At 44.0% G+C, this 16,419-nt stretch overlaps 1 protein-coding gene across 2 annotated transcripts in view; it reads right to left on the bottom strand.

Moving 5' to 3' along the window:
• CAMKV (CaM kinase like vesicle associated) overlaps window positions 1–16,419 on the bottom strand; it is a 61,539-nt gene that overhangs the window by 4,276 nt on the left and 40,844 nt on the right. For both annotated transcript variants that reach the window (XM_083603489.1, XM_083603488.1), the window contains exons 2-10: window positions 10,163–10,271; window positions 7,814–7,945; window positions 6,064–6,138; window positions 5,037–5,179; window positions 4,339–4,455; window positions 3,525–3,600; window positions 2,380–2,516; window positions 1,931–2,009; window positions 1,299–1,386 (exon numbers count right to left, since the gene is read on the bottom strand). In XM_083603489.1, the coding sequence (XP_083459615.1) occupies window positions 1,299–1,386; window positions 1,931–2,009; window positions 2,380–2,516; window positions 3,525–3,600; window positions 4,339–4,455; window positions 5,037–5,179; window positions 6,064–6,138; window positions 7,814–7,945; window positions 10,163–10,257 (942 nt within the window). In that variant the 5' untranslated portion in view covers window positions 10,258–10,271. The remainder of the gene's footprint in view (window positions 1–1,298; window positions 1,387–1,930; window positions 2,010–2,379; window positions 2,517–3,524; window positions 3,601–4,338; window positions 4,456–5,036; window positions 5,180–6,063; window positions 6,139–7,813; window positions 7,946–10,162; window positions 10,272–16,419) is intronic.

Below are 16,419 nucleotides of genomic sequence, written 5' to 3'. Positions count from 1 at the left end.
TTTCTGAGTATTCCAGTTGTATACTTCCCAAAAGCCCGTGTATGTTGCCTCCTGCTTCCCTGCCCAATTTTTTTTTTTAAAAAAGTACATTTGGGCAGGAGAAGGCAGAGGTGGTGGTGGGTGGTCTAGTCCTCAGTGAAGCATCCTTTCTCACTGAGAAGTAAAAATTCCAGAATATCCAGTGGGAAACTGACTCTTCATGTGCCATTACCATCAAGGAAGAAGAACCCAAGTGGGATACACAACTTTCCTCATCCAAATCGCTAAAGTTTCTTTTTAAAGATAGATAGAACATTGTACCATATATATAAAAGTCATAAGCCATAGAGTTAATAAATATTATTAATAGAGGATTTAAAGGCAAAATTTCACGGAAGATTAAGATGTCAAAGAATAAAAAGGTTTATAAAAAATAATTAAGCTACAGATGAATATTACATGAAAATTAATAATGTAAAATGCAATTAATAAAGTACTTATAAAGTATTAAAGTTATTCAAAATATTAACATCTTATCAGTATTTGAGCTAATATAGATTCTTCAGGTTCTACCAATATATTCTTCAGCACAACACAAACATATCACTCGCAAAAGTCTATACAATATTCATGAAATCAAAGTCTCCTGATCAATATTTTGGTAGTAAGGCCTCTTCCAATAGTTAGTTAATAGATTACAACTCTGGCAGAAATTATTAATTGCTTCCTGCCATTCCTTAAGTCTAACAAAGTGTCAGTTTAACTGAGGGTAAAATTAGACAAGGTCCATTCATGTAATTAGCATTCACCCCAATGGGTGCATCCCACTTTCCATGCAAATTGCAGCTGCATCCTGACTGGGACTTCAACAGGGGGCGAAAAGTTATGATGTGGATGGGGCCCATGGCTGCAATTTATTGTTGAAAAGCCATTCAGTTACTAATTGTGTGACGGGTGTGTTCAAGGCCACTTAGCAAACTTCATGGCTGAAAGGGGATTTGAGTCTGGGTTTTCCCTTTTGAAATCGTTCTAGCCATCCTCAACACTCTAGTTGCTCTACCACTACTATAAATGTAGTGAGGAATGGACAATGGCATTTCTGTTTCCTACCAAGCTGCAGTGAGGCTAGCCTTAATTCTTTGCATATTTGTGCGGCCTTATGCAAATAAAACCAATGCCCATAAGGGTTGACAAAGTAGGGGAGATTTGGAGACAGACTGGGAAAGTCCGGGATGTGTCCCCTCTCTTGAGGCGATCTCAAACTTCCTCAAGTGCAAAAGAGGATTCTTGCTGGCAGCACCAAGTACGTGGGACCTTACCTTCCATTTTGCCCTGGCAAAGTTTTTCTCAATCTGAGCACATACTCCATCCTTTATGTTCTTGTCCGAAGCTGCATTGCCAGAAATCCTGAGAACAGAAAAAATATGACAATGAGTTGTGTCTCTTGGCAATTACCCTTCCTTAGCCTAATTTCCTTCCTTAGGTTTGCTCACGGGCCTGTACTGTTGGGGCTTAAATGGGAAGACAACTTTCCACGCCAACAATTACCATGAATGCTCTGGCCTCTGCTCAAACACATCTAGATTTTCAGTGCTTATAACATCTGAAACACCTTGTTTCTTCTCCCTTCACCAGCTTCTGCTTATTTTATTCAATAGCAGAAGCTGGCCAACATGGTGCCCTCTAGATGATGTGGTTGGACTAATATCCCCACTGCCCCTGACCATTGGCTGTGGTGGCTGGGACCAGTAGGAGTTGTACCCCAAACACCTGGAGGTTGGCTATCCCTGCTAAGGATTTTCAGTGTCTTTTCTAGGGCGTGAAGACAATTTAAGAGTATAAAGACCTTACACACCTTATCTCTCTGTGTTTCCTCCCATTCTCCTTGGTCCTAAGTCCTTCTTTTGATAGGAAACCCTTATTTTACCAGGAACAGCTATTTGGCACTCACCATTCATGAGAAATAGCCTCCTCTGCTGTAATCCTCTGGTCTTGGTCTACCTCCATTAGACGGGCCACCAAGTCCTTGGCTGGAGAAACAAAGAAGAAAAGGATGTAGTGCCCTCTCTCACCACCATTCATCAGATGAAACTGGAAGGCTCCTGTGATTTTTCTTGCCGAATACCTAATTCGGTCCTTTACGAGGGAGGCACGGGGGCACATATCAGCCAAGGAAGAGATCACAGTTACCTGCCCTAGAATGGCACTGACATTTGTTGAGACTTACATGACTGGGAGAATCAGGTAGGAGTTTATTGTTGCAGGGCAGCTGCTAGGTGGGAATGCTGTCGATTGGATAAAGGAACCGTAGACACTGCATTTCCCTTCATGGTTTGTGGGTGTACCTCGTACAAGTAACAGCATGTGTTTTCCTTCTCTCCAGTATTCATAGAACCTTACCTGCCTGAGAGATGTCATCCCAGTAGGGAGGATCAAACTCATAGTCGCCTGCCAGGATCTTACGGAACAGGTTCTTATCATGGTTTTCATAATCATCCTCATCCATTTCCTCATAGAATGGTGGGTTTCCTGACAACCTGTAGCACAGCGGTAGGAGGGGAAATTAGCTATAGAAGGAAGATCAGCTGCAAGAGATTTATTTATTGAAAGGGTTTATAAGCTGCCTTTTAGGGCAACAAGCTGTCTTCCATATAAAACTTAATAAAAACAGACATACTGCTAAAAACAAAATAAAAACATTATGCGATACCAAAAATAAAAACCATAAAATCACCATAATAAAGAAAAATTAAGAAAGGAATGGAAATGTGTTGAAGAATATATGGTACAAAATCATTTTATTAGAAATCTCTGGATAAGTATAGATTGAACCCATTAAGTTAAGAAGCTATGTTTTTAATAGATGATTATTCTAATGAACAAAAATGAACACAATGTTAGAGGTGTTTTTTTAAGTAACAAGTTGGATATCACGCATGTGGGTGAAGGAAGTCACATGGGTATTTGGGTAAAAGGGGAGGTGATTATAGGGTTAGGTATGGGGAATTTGTAGAAATAATATATTATATGTTATGTACAATGTTGAATGTATATGACAATTAACATGTAACGTGAATTAATTTAAAATAAAATAAAGGATTTTTTTTTTAATAAAAAAGACCATGTAAAACAAGCTAAGCCTTTTCGTCATTGGCATCCTGTCAGTCTCAAGAGACAATGGAGTGCGCCTACAGGGATGAAATCAAACTGCTGCCTTAAAAACCTTATAAAAACTGCAGGAGACCGCAATGTATTTTATGAAAAAGCCATCTGAAATAGATGAATTTTTAATGTCTGCCTAAAGCCTGCAAATGCACCCCTCAACTTAAAACTCATGGGGCTACTACCAAAAAGGCCCTGTCACGCCTGCAGATCTAACTGATTGCACTGACAGTCATATGAAATGGTAGGCGTACAGTTTTTAGTTCCTTCTCTTTAGCCACCAGCCTCCTCATATCCTGTTTTCTGACCCTCCTGCATCCCCCACCCCAGTCACCAGCATGATAGGCTGAGGACTCCAGTATTCTTCATTGCTCCTTACTTACAGAATATACATGATCACACCAATAGCCCAGCAGTCCACAGGCCGTCCATACCGCTGGCGCCCGACCACCTCAGGAGCTGCAAGGATAAGAACAGATGGCAAGTGCTGCTCCCATGAGCGTATAGGGCAATGAAACACAACTCCGGGACATAGGATTTCAGAAACTTTGCCTTGATCGGACTGGAAATCAACACTGATAAAATATGACCTGGTGCAGTCATCTTTGGGACTATACTACTTCTGAAAGCAGCTGCAAGGACTGTGTATTTGAACCTATAATACTTCCCTGCAAACAGAACTAGTGCGCCCTGACAGACAACATCCCATGTGCTGCAGGTTTAGAGAGGTCGAACTGGGTTGTTGTTGTTTTAATAAGAGATAAAACTGTCCCCAAAGATCTCAGCATTTCAGGAGCATTTAACACCCATGTCATGAGTGAGCCACCCTCACTCCCCTCTCGCTGGGAGTCTCGGGGAATTGCACTTGATGTCTCATCAGACAGCAGTTATGGCTTTGAATGAATGAGTGTCTCTTGTGTGAGAATTGTGGAGAGCAGGAATGTTATTTTTGATGGAATATGAAATTAGCTGTGGCTGGTTCTACCTTTTCCATCATGAAACCTTACAAGCTAATCTCAAAGGCGTGAGTTTCCTGGAGAAATGAGCACCTACTGCATTTCATCTGCCTGCACAAGGCATTTGTGTCTGAGATGGCAAGTCCCTGGTGGACTTTATACTATATGTGTATAATCCCCCCCCCCACTGGGTCCTTCCATGAAAACATCATCTGGTTGTGCTGACTGTGCCATCTCTTACCTAGATACTCAGGGGTCCCACAGGGTTCCTTGATGAGCCCATTCTCCAGCTTGGCCAGGTGAAAGTCACTGATCACAATCTTTGAGTTCTTCAGGCGGTTGTAATACACTAGATTCTCTAGCTGCAGGGACACAGCAGGAAAGGGGTGGGGGAAGAGATGAATGAGAAAGGAATTCCCCTGGCAAAACTGCTGAATGGCTCCCTCCTGCCCACAGTGCTGTGCCACGCGAGGGCCCTTCCAGATGAGAGCCATCAAGCACTGACCCTGTATATTTTAAGGTGCCTAGTTAAAAGCCTTCTTAAACAATCAGCTTTTAGCTTCTTCATTTTGCCTCCCATGTGCTATGTTAAAGTTTTTCCCTTGCTGATTGCTTGATTCTATGAATCACTGCTGCTGTTGGAATTTTTTATGACACCTTTATTTGAATTCTCGTTTAAGGACAGAATATATATATACGTAAATTATTCTGGGCAAAGTAAGGTATTTAGGATGGGTTTGCTTCTATTTCTGTATATAGAAACATGAATGGGATTTGCCAGTAAGCCACAGAAAACAGTGAGAAAGAACGGAATAGGAAGGGCAGCATTATTATATTTGCTTATGTCTGCTTCTTAGGGGAAGCGAGAGCCCATGAGGATGGGATGGATAATTGGCTCAGACATTTGTGCAGCAAAGGCTAGCAGCAGGATGGACGGACTTGCCTTGAGGTTCCTATGTACAATCTTGAGTGAATGCAGGTATGCCACAGCCTCCAGCACCTGCCTGATGACATTACTGGTGTCACGCTCAGAGTAGTAACCCTGGTCCAAGATCCAATCAAATACCTCTCGGCCAGTAGCCCTGCAGATGAGAGAAGAGAGAGATAGTGGCAAGGGCGGACGTGAAATTGTGTAACCTGCAAGGCAAGGGTTGCCACACCATGGACAGAGAAGCACGTTCACCACAATTTTGCTAAACCGGTCATATAAACCACGACTGAAATTTTTTACACATCACTTGGGAAGACAGGTGAACTAATGCCAGTGTACTGGAAGAAGCAAAGATCACCAGTGTTGAAGCAATGATTCCTCAACATCAACATGGGAACACCAGGGGGAGCTCAAGTTGGTATGCATCGACGGGGCTCCCCTTTCCGGTGGTTTACCCTTACCGGACTCCCTGCGCATCGGGCAGGAGTCAGATATAGTCAGGTCCATTCAATGCCTTAGCCAATACTGCTCACATTCTGTTATCAATAAAGTTGTGGCTTAAATTTGCCCAGTAACATTAACTTAATATCTGTGTCCTTGTGTGTGTTATTTCTCAACGAGGGGGTGGCTTTGGGGTCTCGACACGCAACTGCCTTTACTCAGTATTGTCGACACTGAGCGGCAGAAGCTCTCCAGGGTTTCAGAGGGTGGCCTTTCCTAGCCGGGGATTGGACCTGGGACCTTCTACATGCAAAGCAGATGTTTTACAACTGTTCCCTCAAATGAACAGAAATTCATGAATGGTACGGAGAACAAGTGAAGAGTAAATAAATATTCATGCCCTCCATATTTCTCTTAATGGATGGTCTCCTGAAGAAGCTTCTAATCACTCTTTGGGAAGGCATCCTGTGAATTGCCGACAAGATGGTCTGCAGCTGAGCAGGCACAGTAGAGCAGTCCAAGGCCCCAACAAAGCAAAAGGGAGAAGCCACTATGGATGCAACATCTTGGGAGTTCTGGGTAACAACTACTTACAGCTCCAAGAAGAGGAAGTACTCTTTCCGGGTAACATACACATCCACCAACTGCAGAATATTGGGGTGTTTCACCCTGTAGGGAAAGGAAAGGAAGAGAAAAGCTAGGGGTTGGAAGAGACCTGCTGGCGTATGGCATAGATCCTGTCGCCAAAGTATTTCTGGCAGGTACCTGCTCAACTTTTACTCGAAAACTTCCATGGGGAATGCTGTCACCTTTATTTGTAACGTATTCCAGTCGTTTGCTGCTTCCATAATTTGGAAGTACATTCTAACCTAAATCTGGTTCCCTATCATTTAAATCTGAGTCCTTGTTCTTCCCTCAGTGGATGTGGTAAATAAGGACTCTTTAATGGATAGATCATGATTAGGCAAACTCCGGCCCTCCAGATGTTTGGGACTACAATTCCCATCATCCCTGACCACTGGTCCTGTTAGCTAGGGATGATGGGAATTGTAGTCCCAAACTTCTGGAGGGCCGGAGTTTGCCTATGCCTGGGATAGATTAACAATCTCCTTTTGAGACAGAATGCACCACATTCCTTCAGCACTGGATTAGCCTTCAAAAGCCTCCATCATTCCTGAAGCTCTCCCCTAAATCTTTTTTTCTGTTTGTCAGCATCCTTCATGGATCATCAGTGGCCACAGTACTCCAGATACTTCCCATGGGCACCCATGGTAGTTTCTCACTGAGAGTAGCAGGCAACACCCCCTCCCTATTTCTGACTGCAACGACGGCAGGGCCCACTACAGGCAAGGTTGCTTGGAAGGAAGTATATCCCTCATTCTGATAAAGGTTCCCTATCACTCATACAGAGTGACATGCAAAGTTTGTCATTTGTAGAGCAGAGCCATTGAAAGCAATAAACTTATGTTATTGGGCTTCAGTGGGCAAGAGTTACCTAATGAACCCCATTAGCAGAAGCCCTGCACAAGGGCTCTTGCTTGTGCAATGGGACTTGCCCCCATTCCTGGCTCGGGGTGTGTGTGTGTGTGTGTCAGAAGAAGCCTCAGGACAGTGGGGGGGGGCGAGGGGGGTTCATTCTATCTGGCAAGCTGATATTCCTGCACAGATGGAGCTTTTGTAATAGTGTGATGTTGAATTCCACCCAGTGAGTTTACTCTAACACTGTATATCACCTATAGGCAGGATAAGCTATCTGGCACATGATCTGGGATCAGATGTGCCAGTGTACAATGCCAATAGTTGTTGTTTTTTTAAAGAGCTATTTACACTGTGTAAAGATGAGCTTTCAAATAGGAATAGGCGTTCTGCTGTTTGTTGTTTTAGCTGTGAGTTGTGTTGTGCTTCCTTGCCAGTTTTGCTCTTGTCATGGCACTAGTATAGCTTGTTTGTTTTCTCTGCCCAAACATCTGGCTGGTATTTAATCTTTAAGGTGTTTTTACATTTTTTTTTACATTTCAGAACCTATTTCAAGAATTGGCTTTGTGTGGCTTTGTGACTCCATTTGAGGACCCTGCTTTGAGGAGGGGAGAGTGAGGAATGTGGCTTTGTGTTTGCCGCATGGGCTGGCCAATCAATGCACATCCAGTTCCTCCTGAAAATATTGGCAATGCCTGGGTCAATGTAGGAGCCGTTCTGGAGAATCAGAGAAAGTCCAGATAATATCTTGCTGTAGTGGATGTGGACACACTATGATTATCTACCACAATTAGTAAAAAGATAGCAACACAGCAGCTGAAAAAAGCAGAGACCAATGTATCAATCAGTGTAGACATTTACAACTCACATTTTCAGGATGATGATCTCATTCTTTGCTGCCTTCCGCACTTTGCGCCCATCTCTTTTCAGAAACTTCTTGCATGTATAGAGCTTCCCTGTTGATTTCTCCTTGGCACGGAATATCTCACAGAACTCCTCTCTGGTGAAAGAACATCCACCTTCAGATTTAAGCAGTCCATGCCCAGCAGCTGGAGCAGCCCAAGAGGGACCACGTATACCTTAACTTCATGAGTCACCCACCCTCTCAAGAGCGATGTATACATCCATCTACCATATTGTCTAACAGATGCATGCCAAATTCAAGCACTCTATCCCAGGTCCCACCAAAATCTCCAGGCATGGGGTAGGGGTAGGAAGAAAGCTAAGGAGGAGCAACCGTCCTATAAGCCTGTGCTAACATAAGAAATGGTGAGCTTGGCCAAATGGTTCACACTACTTCCTTTCATGTTCAGTGGAGGAACATAGGAAGCTGCCTTTTACTGAGTCAGACCCATTGGCCCATGGAGCTCTGTATTGTCTATGCTAACCGGCAGCTGCTCTCCAAGGTTTCCTCCCAGTACAACCAGGAGACACCAGGGGTTGAACCCGGGATCTTCTGCATGCAAAGCAGTTGCTTTATCACTGAGCTGCAGCCCTTCCCATCCATGGCTGGTGTGAGGCCGCTAGAGTCTCTTGATGCACCAGGACCAGGTCTTCTCAGAACTGGGTTGTTTGGCAATGCAGTCCAAAGAGGGTGGTAAACTCCATCGAAGGCTAAATACTGGCACTAGACCTAAAGTCAACAAGTACCTGGGGGGATGCTGAAAAGAACCTTGATGAGAGAGTGCAAGCAAAGCCTTTTAGTACCCATATATGTTGGCCCTGGATAATATCTTCTGAAAAAAGTATGTGAGCTGCAAGCCAGGAAATCCCTTGTTCAAATCTCAATTTAAACTCATCATGAGTCTAGTAGGCTCATGTTTATAATGCGTGCACATAAAAAGGAGCAGGATCGCATCAACAAGCTCTGCCCCTACCATGTGCACATACATTTGCCCACATGTGTATAAATTTATAAACTGTACATGTAGAGATTTGTACAAGTGGCAGGGGATAAACACAGTCTCAACTTCTGTGTATGAGTCTGCATCCATAAGGTAAAGGTAAAGGTACCCCTGTCCGTACGGGCCAGTCGTGTCCGACTCTAGGGTTGTGCGCTCATCTCACTTAAGAGGCCGGGAGCCAGCGCTGTCCGGAGACACTTCCGGGTCACGTGGCCAGTGTGACGAAGCTGCTCTGGCGAGCCAGCACCAGCGCAGCACACGGAAACGCCGTTTACCTTCCCGCTATAAAGCGGTACCTATTTATCTACTTGCACTTAGGGGTGCTTTCAAACTGCTAGGTGGGCAGGAGCTGGGACCGAAAGACGGGAGCTCACCCTGCCGCGGGGATTCGAACCGCCGACCATACGATTGGCAAGTCCTAGGCACTGAGGTTTTACCCACAGCGCCACCCGCGTCTGCATCCATAGGTACCTCAAAAATGTACAAAAATATGTGACTAGGGCTTGCCACTGCGATTCCACTCCCTCCTAAACACATTTGTTGTATGCATGTGGGATTGTGTGAGCAGCCCGTATGCCATTCTAGGCAAGCCACTGCATTTTCAACATGAGTCCTCACCTCCTGGTCTGGGATGGGTGGTTATTGGCTTAATCCACAAAGCCTAACCAGCAGAACTATGTGCTGTCTAAGTACGGAAAATTACTATTACTGTGTGCGCTAAGTGACCCATTACAGGAGACATGCGTGGCCACTGAAAATAGCCCTCTCTCCCCATATTGTTTGGCTGCACTTAATGTGTAATGCAAGCTCAAATTGTGTGTTTTCCTATTCCCTGCCAGCAACAAAGATGTGGGGCAGAAGAGAGGGGAGAACGTGATGTGGGGAGCTGCCTTGGTCAGCAATCCTACGTCTGCAATAAGCAGCAGTTTAGATACCTGTTTGTAGAATTCTATTAACAAAAAAGAACCCTTTCAGTTTCTATGTTCACTTAAGCTCCAAAATGCCAGTGAATTGCTGCTGTTCAGGGCCATGGCCTAAACAGACAAATTATTTAGGCAATATAGATATGGTATTGTATATCTTACATTGTGCTTCATTCAAGCTTTACCACTCCCGTGGACCTGGCTGGCTCTTAGTGACAGAGGGGCAGACCTAAGTCTTAGCTTTGTCTGTTGACTGCAATTGACAAATGGAGTCATTGCAATGGAAACTACCCTTTCACATGACAAGTACCCAACTGGCAACCAATGCCATTTGTATAGGATGCATAGAGTTGGAAGGAGCTTTGAAAGCAAGGAGGAGCAAAGACTTACGTTTTGATGACCTGCCCTAGGTCATATCTGTCAGTCACCTCAGATGGCTGGTTATAATCCTTCTTATCGCCCAGGGTAACGCATCCAAACGGCATTGCCAAGTTTGGTGCTGAAATACAAGAGAATAAAAAGCTTTAGGTCATCACCCTTGGATTCAGGTAGTTTCAGGCATAGTGATCAGGGATATTTGAAGGTACACCAGCCACTGCACCACAGAGCAGTCGTGCATTTCGCTCTCATTATAACCAAGTCAATGGGGAAGCCACAATCAAGGAACCATCACCTACTTAGGTCAGAATAAGGGACTTCAGTCACTCGGGTGCAGTTGCAATATCCACTATGCTCATCCATTTATAGCCAGTCATTTCAAACTCTTTTTCTGGCTATGTTAGAGCCAGACTTGTTATGGCATTGGAGTTCTGTGAATGGGATATCCTGTTTGTTTTTTTAAGTTGAAAGCAGTGGTGGGAGGTCCCTCTTTGGAACACGGCCGTGATGCAGAGGGATTTTCACCTTTTCACCTGCATCATTTTTCTGCCAATTAAAATCCAGCCATCTTGTCCTCCACTTATTTTGTGTGTGGCTGCCCCAACCGATTAGTGACACACTAAAAGGATGCCCTTTTAAATGTGTTGTGGAAGGGCTGATTATTGCTCTGTTTCTGTTCTTATTTTTATTATGTATTTTGTGTTTTTATATTGTAAGATGTAAACTGCCCTGAGATCTACGGGTATAGGGCACTATACAAATCTAAGAAAAATAAAAATAAAACAATTACTATTATTATTCTAATTATTATTGGCTCCATATATGCCAAAGTTTATGTAATGATATGCAATTGAGCTAGATATGCATATATAGATAAGGAAAATATATGGCTTTTTCTCACAGGAATTATTATTATTATTATTATTATTATTGTACACCACCCATCTGACTGGGTTGCCCTCAGCCACTCTGGGTGGCTTCAAGCATATACAAAAACAATAAAACATTGAACATTAAAAACTTCCTAATAGATGGCTGACTTCAGATGTCTTCTAAAGGTTGTAAAGTTTGCAATTATTCTATATATGAGCCTCATAAAAACACAATAGCTCATAATAACGCACATAACCCATTTCAAAAGATCTTCGACAGGAATGCATTTTAGACTTTTGCAATCCATGATGCAATTCCATATGCTGATAGTGGAATATGTGTCAGTGACCATCCTGTAGGCCAGCACTGGCAAAAATGCCAGTTCATAAAAACAAATTCTATAGTTTAAAACGGTACAGAACCTGAACAATTATTACAAAACTAATATCTTGTGGTTATACAGTGTGGAATCCATATAGCAAATATTAACGTGGGTAGTTGCTAAGAGAGTCGTGTTATTATTTTTTTTCCTGATCAGAAACACCTCCTACCTTTAAAAACAAAACACGTCTTTCTGTAATTGGCCAAGAGCCACAAAAATATTCCATGGAGAGAAACCATATGACAGATTCATATGTCTGATGATCCTCTGCATCTATGATAGTCGATCAGCCTAGCTAAATTGGCTCTGCTCCATTAAACAAATGTTAATGGACACATACAGTAGATTCACTTTCTCTATTAGAGGTAGAAAACTAGTCTCATTTCCCCCCAAAAAAACACTACAGAGAAGGATTTAGGAATACTCCAGCATGCAGTTGGTAGCTACTCACAGAAAGGCTCACCTTAAATTGAATATTGCATTGCTTTAGATTTAGTCCCGCTTTTCTCACACATGAGAATTGCCATGGAGCCTATCTTCATAATACTGCTCAAAAAGACGTGTGGAAGCTCAGATGAAAGACTGCAGTAGAGGACGAGCGACTACTTTCTGTTTCCTGTAGTCCTTTAGGTCAAACCTAATGGGCTGAATCCATCACACACATGATGGAACCCTGCTGCCACTCGCAGTGTCTCAGCATGTGTCTATTTGCCACAAGTGGTAATGTGCTGGGCATGTTTAGCCTGGAGAAGAGGAGGTTAAGGGGTGATATGATAGCCATGTTCAAATATATAAAAGGATGTCACATAGAGGAGGGAGAAAGGTTGTTTTCTGCTGCTCCAGAGAAGCGGACACGGAGCAATGGATCCAAACTACAAGAAAGAAGATTCCACCTAAACATTAGGAAGAACTTCCTGACAGTAAGAGCTGTTTGACAGTGGAATTTGCTGCCAAGGAGTGTGGCGGAGTCTCCTTCTTTGGAGGTCTTTAAGCAGAGGCTTGACAACCATATGTCAGGAGTGCTCTGATGGTGTTTCCTGCTTGGCAGGGGGTTGGACTCGATGGCCCTTGTGGTCTCTTCCAACTCTATGATTCTATGATTCTATGACTTTCCTACATGGAAGTAATATCCATCCATGTGTGGAGCAGCCCCGAATAAAAATGTTTTGCAAGCATCCTGCACAAATACATATATGAATGCTGGGTGGGTGGGGGAACAGCTGCTGCCCCTCCCATCTGTGGTGTCATAGGCCTCGTCTTGTGTGTGAATCTCAAGATTCTGGAAATACAGCTTGACACAAAAATGAAGCACAAGATAATATACCCAGGTCAATGCTGGGATTACTCATCAGGCAGCTCCTTGCCTTTGGGTTGTCACACAGTGATAGTGACAGGTGTATCATTAACGCATCTCCAGCAAGTGTAATTAGCCAGCAGTGCAATAAGCTCAGAGCAGAAACCCCAGTAATCACGCTCCTATCCATCACAAATCGAGAACTGCCATATTCAGTTTCCTTCTTTTTAAAAGAGCTCGAAAGTGTACCGAAATCACACGATCCTCACAAAACAAAAGCAAACCTCTTCTCGCACTCCCAATGGCATAGAAATGCCGAAAAATCCAATTCTTAATATGCTCAGCCAAGCAAAATCAATCAGGCTCCCCACCGTGCTGACAATCTTGATACCACATTCATACTTGTAACTTTTGGCAGAACTGGTAGAAGAAGAGGGGAAAGGGGATGGATGGAGGTGCCTGTAATCCAGAGGTTTATCACAACCCCCAGGTTCTCCATCTCAAATAACTGCAGCAGTGGCGTAGCGTGGGTTGTCAGCACCCGGGGCAAGGCAAGTAATTTGCGCCCCCTAACCCGTGGATTTGCGCCCCCTAACCCGTGGATTTGCGCCCCCTAACCCATGGATTTGCCCTAACCCCAGATGTTGCGCCCGGTGCGGCCGGCCCCCCTTGCACCCCCCACGCTACGCCACTGAACTGCAGTAGTGACTGACATTCCACAAAGTGATGCTGCTCAAAGCTCAAGGTATCTTTCAGAATGTGTTGCCTTCTGCACCCGGTAAGCTATGAACCGGGGTGGTGCTTTCAGGAGGGAGAGAATACAGTTTCCAGGTAGGTTTTGAGCCTACCCACAATACCAGAAGCAAACATGTAAGTATTGGGGAAATGAGGGTCCCAAACCAGGATCAAACTGTGGTGTGGACGCCTGATTTGATTGCAAGGTATGGTTTGTGCAAACCATGATTTGCCACATTTGGATGAAATGGCAAACTATGGTTTTCTGTCAATAAGAAGCAGAAGCGTATAAACTCCACATGCATGAAAGAGGAGGGAGCACATATGACTGAAGGTATCCATGGTTCTTAATGACAAATCATTACTTTGACATGACTTCTGAATGCAGCCAGGGAGTGGTGGCTGGGCAAGAACACTGACCAATTTCCTCTCCACCAGGCAGTCATGGGGCAACAAGAGGACTTTGTTTACTCTCCACGTTGTCACACAGCCAAATCTGATTGGCTATGTGGTGCTGTGATATCCTCATCTTAACTGTGTGATCCAGGATTGGTTGGGCTTACAAAAGCACTGAGCAAGCACTAAAATGTATGGAAAAAATGAAGGTGGGTTTTGTTTTGTTTTTGTGCACGCTTTCTTTCCCCCAACCCTTAGCATGATACTTTATGGCTTACACACCTCCCCACAAACGACAACTCAGGCGGCAGATACCAAAGTGCTTGCTTTTCATTTTTGATTGGGAGACCCTTACATCCAAAGCAGATGTAACAGTATGACGAAACAGCGCTCTGCTGTTACTGAAACCTTCCATCAAAATCCTTGAGTTGATGCCTCTCTGTTTTGGTGGAGTTTGCACAACTGAAAAACGAAAGGGGGAAAAGTCTGTAGCAGGAATCTTCAAACTTGACTATCCCAAGAGCTCATTTCTCCCTGCAATGCAGTGTTTCTTACTCTAAGGTAGGGTGGGGAAGTCTGTGGCCAAACATTGTTGGATTTTGATTTTCACCAGTCCCAGCCAGCCTGAGCAATGTCCAGGGATGATGGAAGCTGTAGCCTGGCAACATCTGGAAGACAACACCCCGCCCCTGTTCTAAGGAATTCTGTTGCCCTCACCGCCCCTGGAAGCCTACTTTCTGCAGCCTTGTCATCTCCAGCAGCCCTCACTCCTTTGTGACTATGCTTTTGAAGCAGCAAAGGCCCTTGTCACTTTGATAAGCTTCCACTGGGAGCTCGCTGTTGTCCTGTTTCTCTTGCAATGAAAACTGAAGCAATTAGATAAAGGGGTCCAGGGTGGTGTCGGAGATTGCCACTTCCTTCTCTAAGCTGCCATTCTTTAATTCCACATCAAGTGGATGGATCAAAGCTGCAGAAAGCTACGCAGATGGCTTGCGCCTAATGGCCTGCATGCAGAGGTACTGTGGCACAATGGCAAAGAGAACCAGATGTGAACCAATACGTTCCTACATCAAAACTGAGTCATGAGATAGACGTCGGAAAGCCACTATCAGCCTCATCAGCCCCTCCCCTGCAATATGGGGACCATGATACTGACCTACCTTATGCAAGGTTGATGTGAGACTTACTGAATAAATGCATGTGAAATGCCTTGGACACTTTCATTAACTCCACTTCAATGCTATATTATGCAATACTGGCCCAGTTTTCTACTCAGGAAGCCTGGCAACTCTAGTGAGACTCCATTTATGTAAGGTACACAGTTACATGGGACCTATGATCACCTCTTCTAATGTGGAGGCTTAGTAGCTCCCACTGATTGCTACCACCACTGAGTTTGGGCTGGGTATTGGGATTGTGTCTTGCAGTGTCCATTCCACATGAGAAAAGAGGTTAAAAAAATAGGACGGCGACAGCTGGAAGAAAAGTTTACTTATATATTTACCAAACTTACACCCTGCCTTCCTCCAAGGTGTTAAAAGTGCAGAGTGCATGGTTCTCCCTTATTAATTTTATCCTCAGAACAACCCTGTGAGGTTGGTTAGGCTGAGAGTTGGGCTGAAAGTCAGCGGCTGGCCAAGGTCAGCAAGTGAGTTTCATGGCTCAGGGAGGATTTGAATCTGGGTCTCCCTGGTGTACGTCCACTACGCCACACTGAGAGCGAGCCCAGCATCTTGCTATGAAAAATACATTGTGGGCTATGTTAGCGATTAACTACTGCTCAGTGTTTCTGCTTGCAGTTATTGTGGCATTTGTACAGCCTCCCCCAAACTTTGGTCCCTAGACATTGTTGGATTACGGCTAAACATGGACTACAGCATGACCTATGATTGGGGATGATGAAAGCTGAAGATCAAAAACATCTGGTGACACAGTTGCAGAAGACTGTTTTAGCATTTGTGCTTTCAGAGCACATCTTTGATTGCTTACTGTTTATTTGATTGCTTGTCTGTTGCTTAATCTTGCTGTGTTTGTTTTATATCCTTAGCTGCCTTGGGGACTCATGGGTGAATATGTGGGACAGAAGCATTTTTAATAACACAAACAACATGAAATAAATAATGCTAAGCATGATAGACTCCCGGACACTGAACTGGGACATGAACCATTACATAAAATGCTCATCCATATAGGTATGATTTGTGCCACAGCTCCAGCTTTGGCTTCTGTTTACAGAGCCTGGAATATATGAAATGGGAATAGACAGAAGTGCTGACATCCCCATCTAGAATTAAGTACTGTGTGGATAGCTCTCTTCAGCTGATTTCTCAATACTCAGCATGAAGGCTACCAGCTGAATGAGCTAACTGCCCCCAGTGAAAAATATTGCAAAACAGATTAAACATTTGCACCAGGTGTTCGAGCTCAGATGGCCCTTGCACTCTTTTGCTTTGTGTTTCTTACTGCCAAGAGAGAAAGATGCATGTGTGACCAGTCAGCCAGGGTTGCTAGCTCCTACTGTTGTGTAAAAGCACACTTTTCAGGGGACAGGAATGGATAAGAGAATGGATGAACCACACACCAAAAGTT

This window comes from Podarcis filfolensis (genome assembly GCF_964270895.1).
Source record: "Podarcis filfolensis genome assembly, chromosome: 2".
NCBI classification, from domain to species: Eukaryota; Metazoa; Chordata; class Lepidosauria; order Squamata; family Lacertidae; genus Podarcis; species Podarcis filfolensis.
The sequence above is the reverse complement of the archived record's forward strand: the minus strand, read 5'-3'. Positions and strand labels throughout refer to the sequence as shown.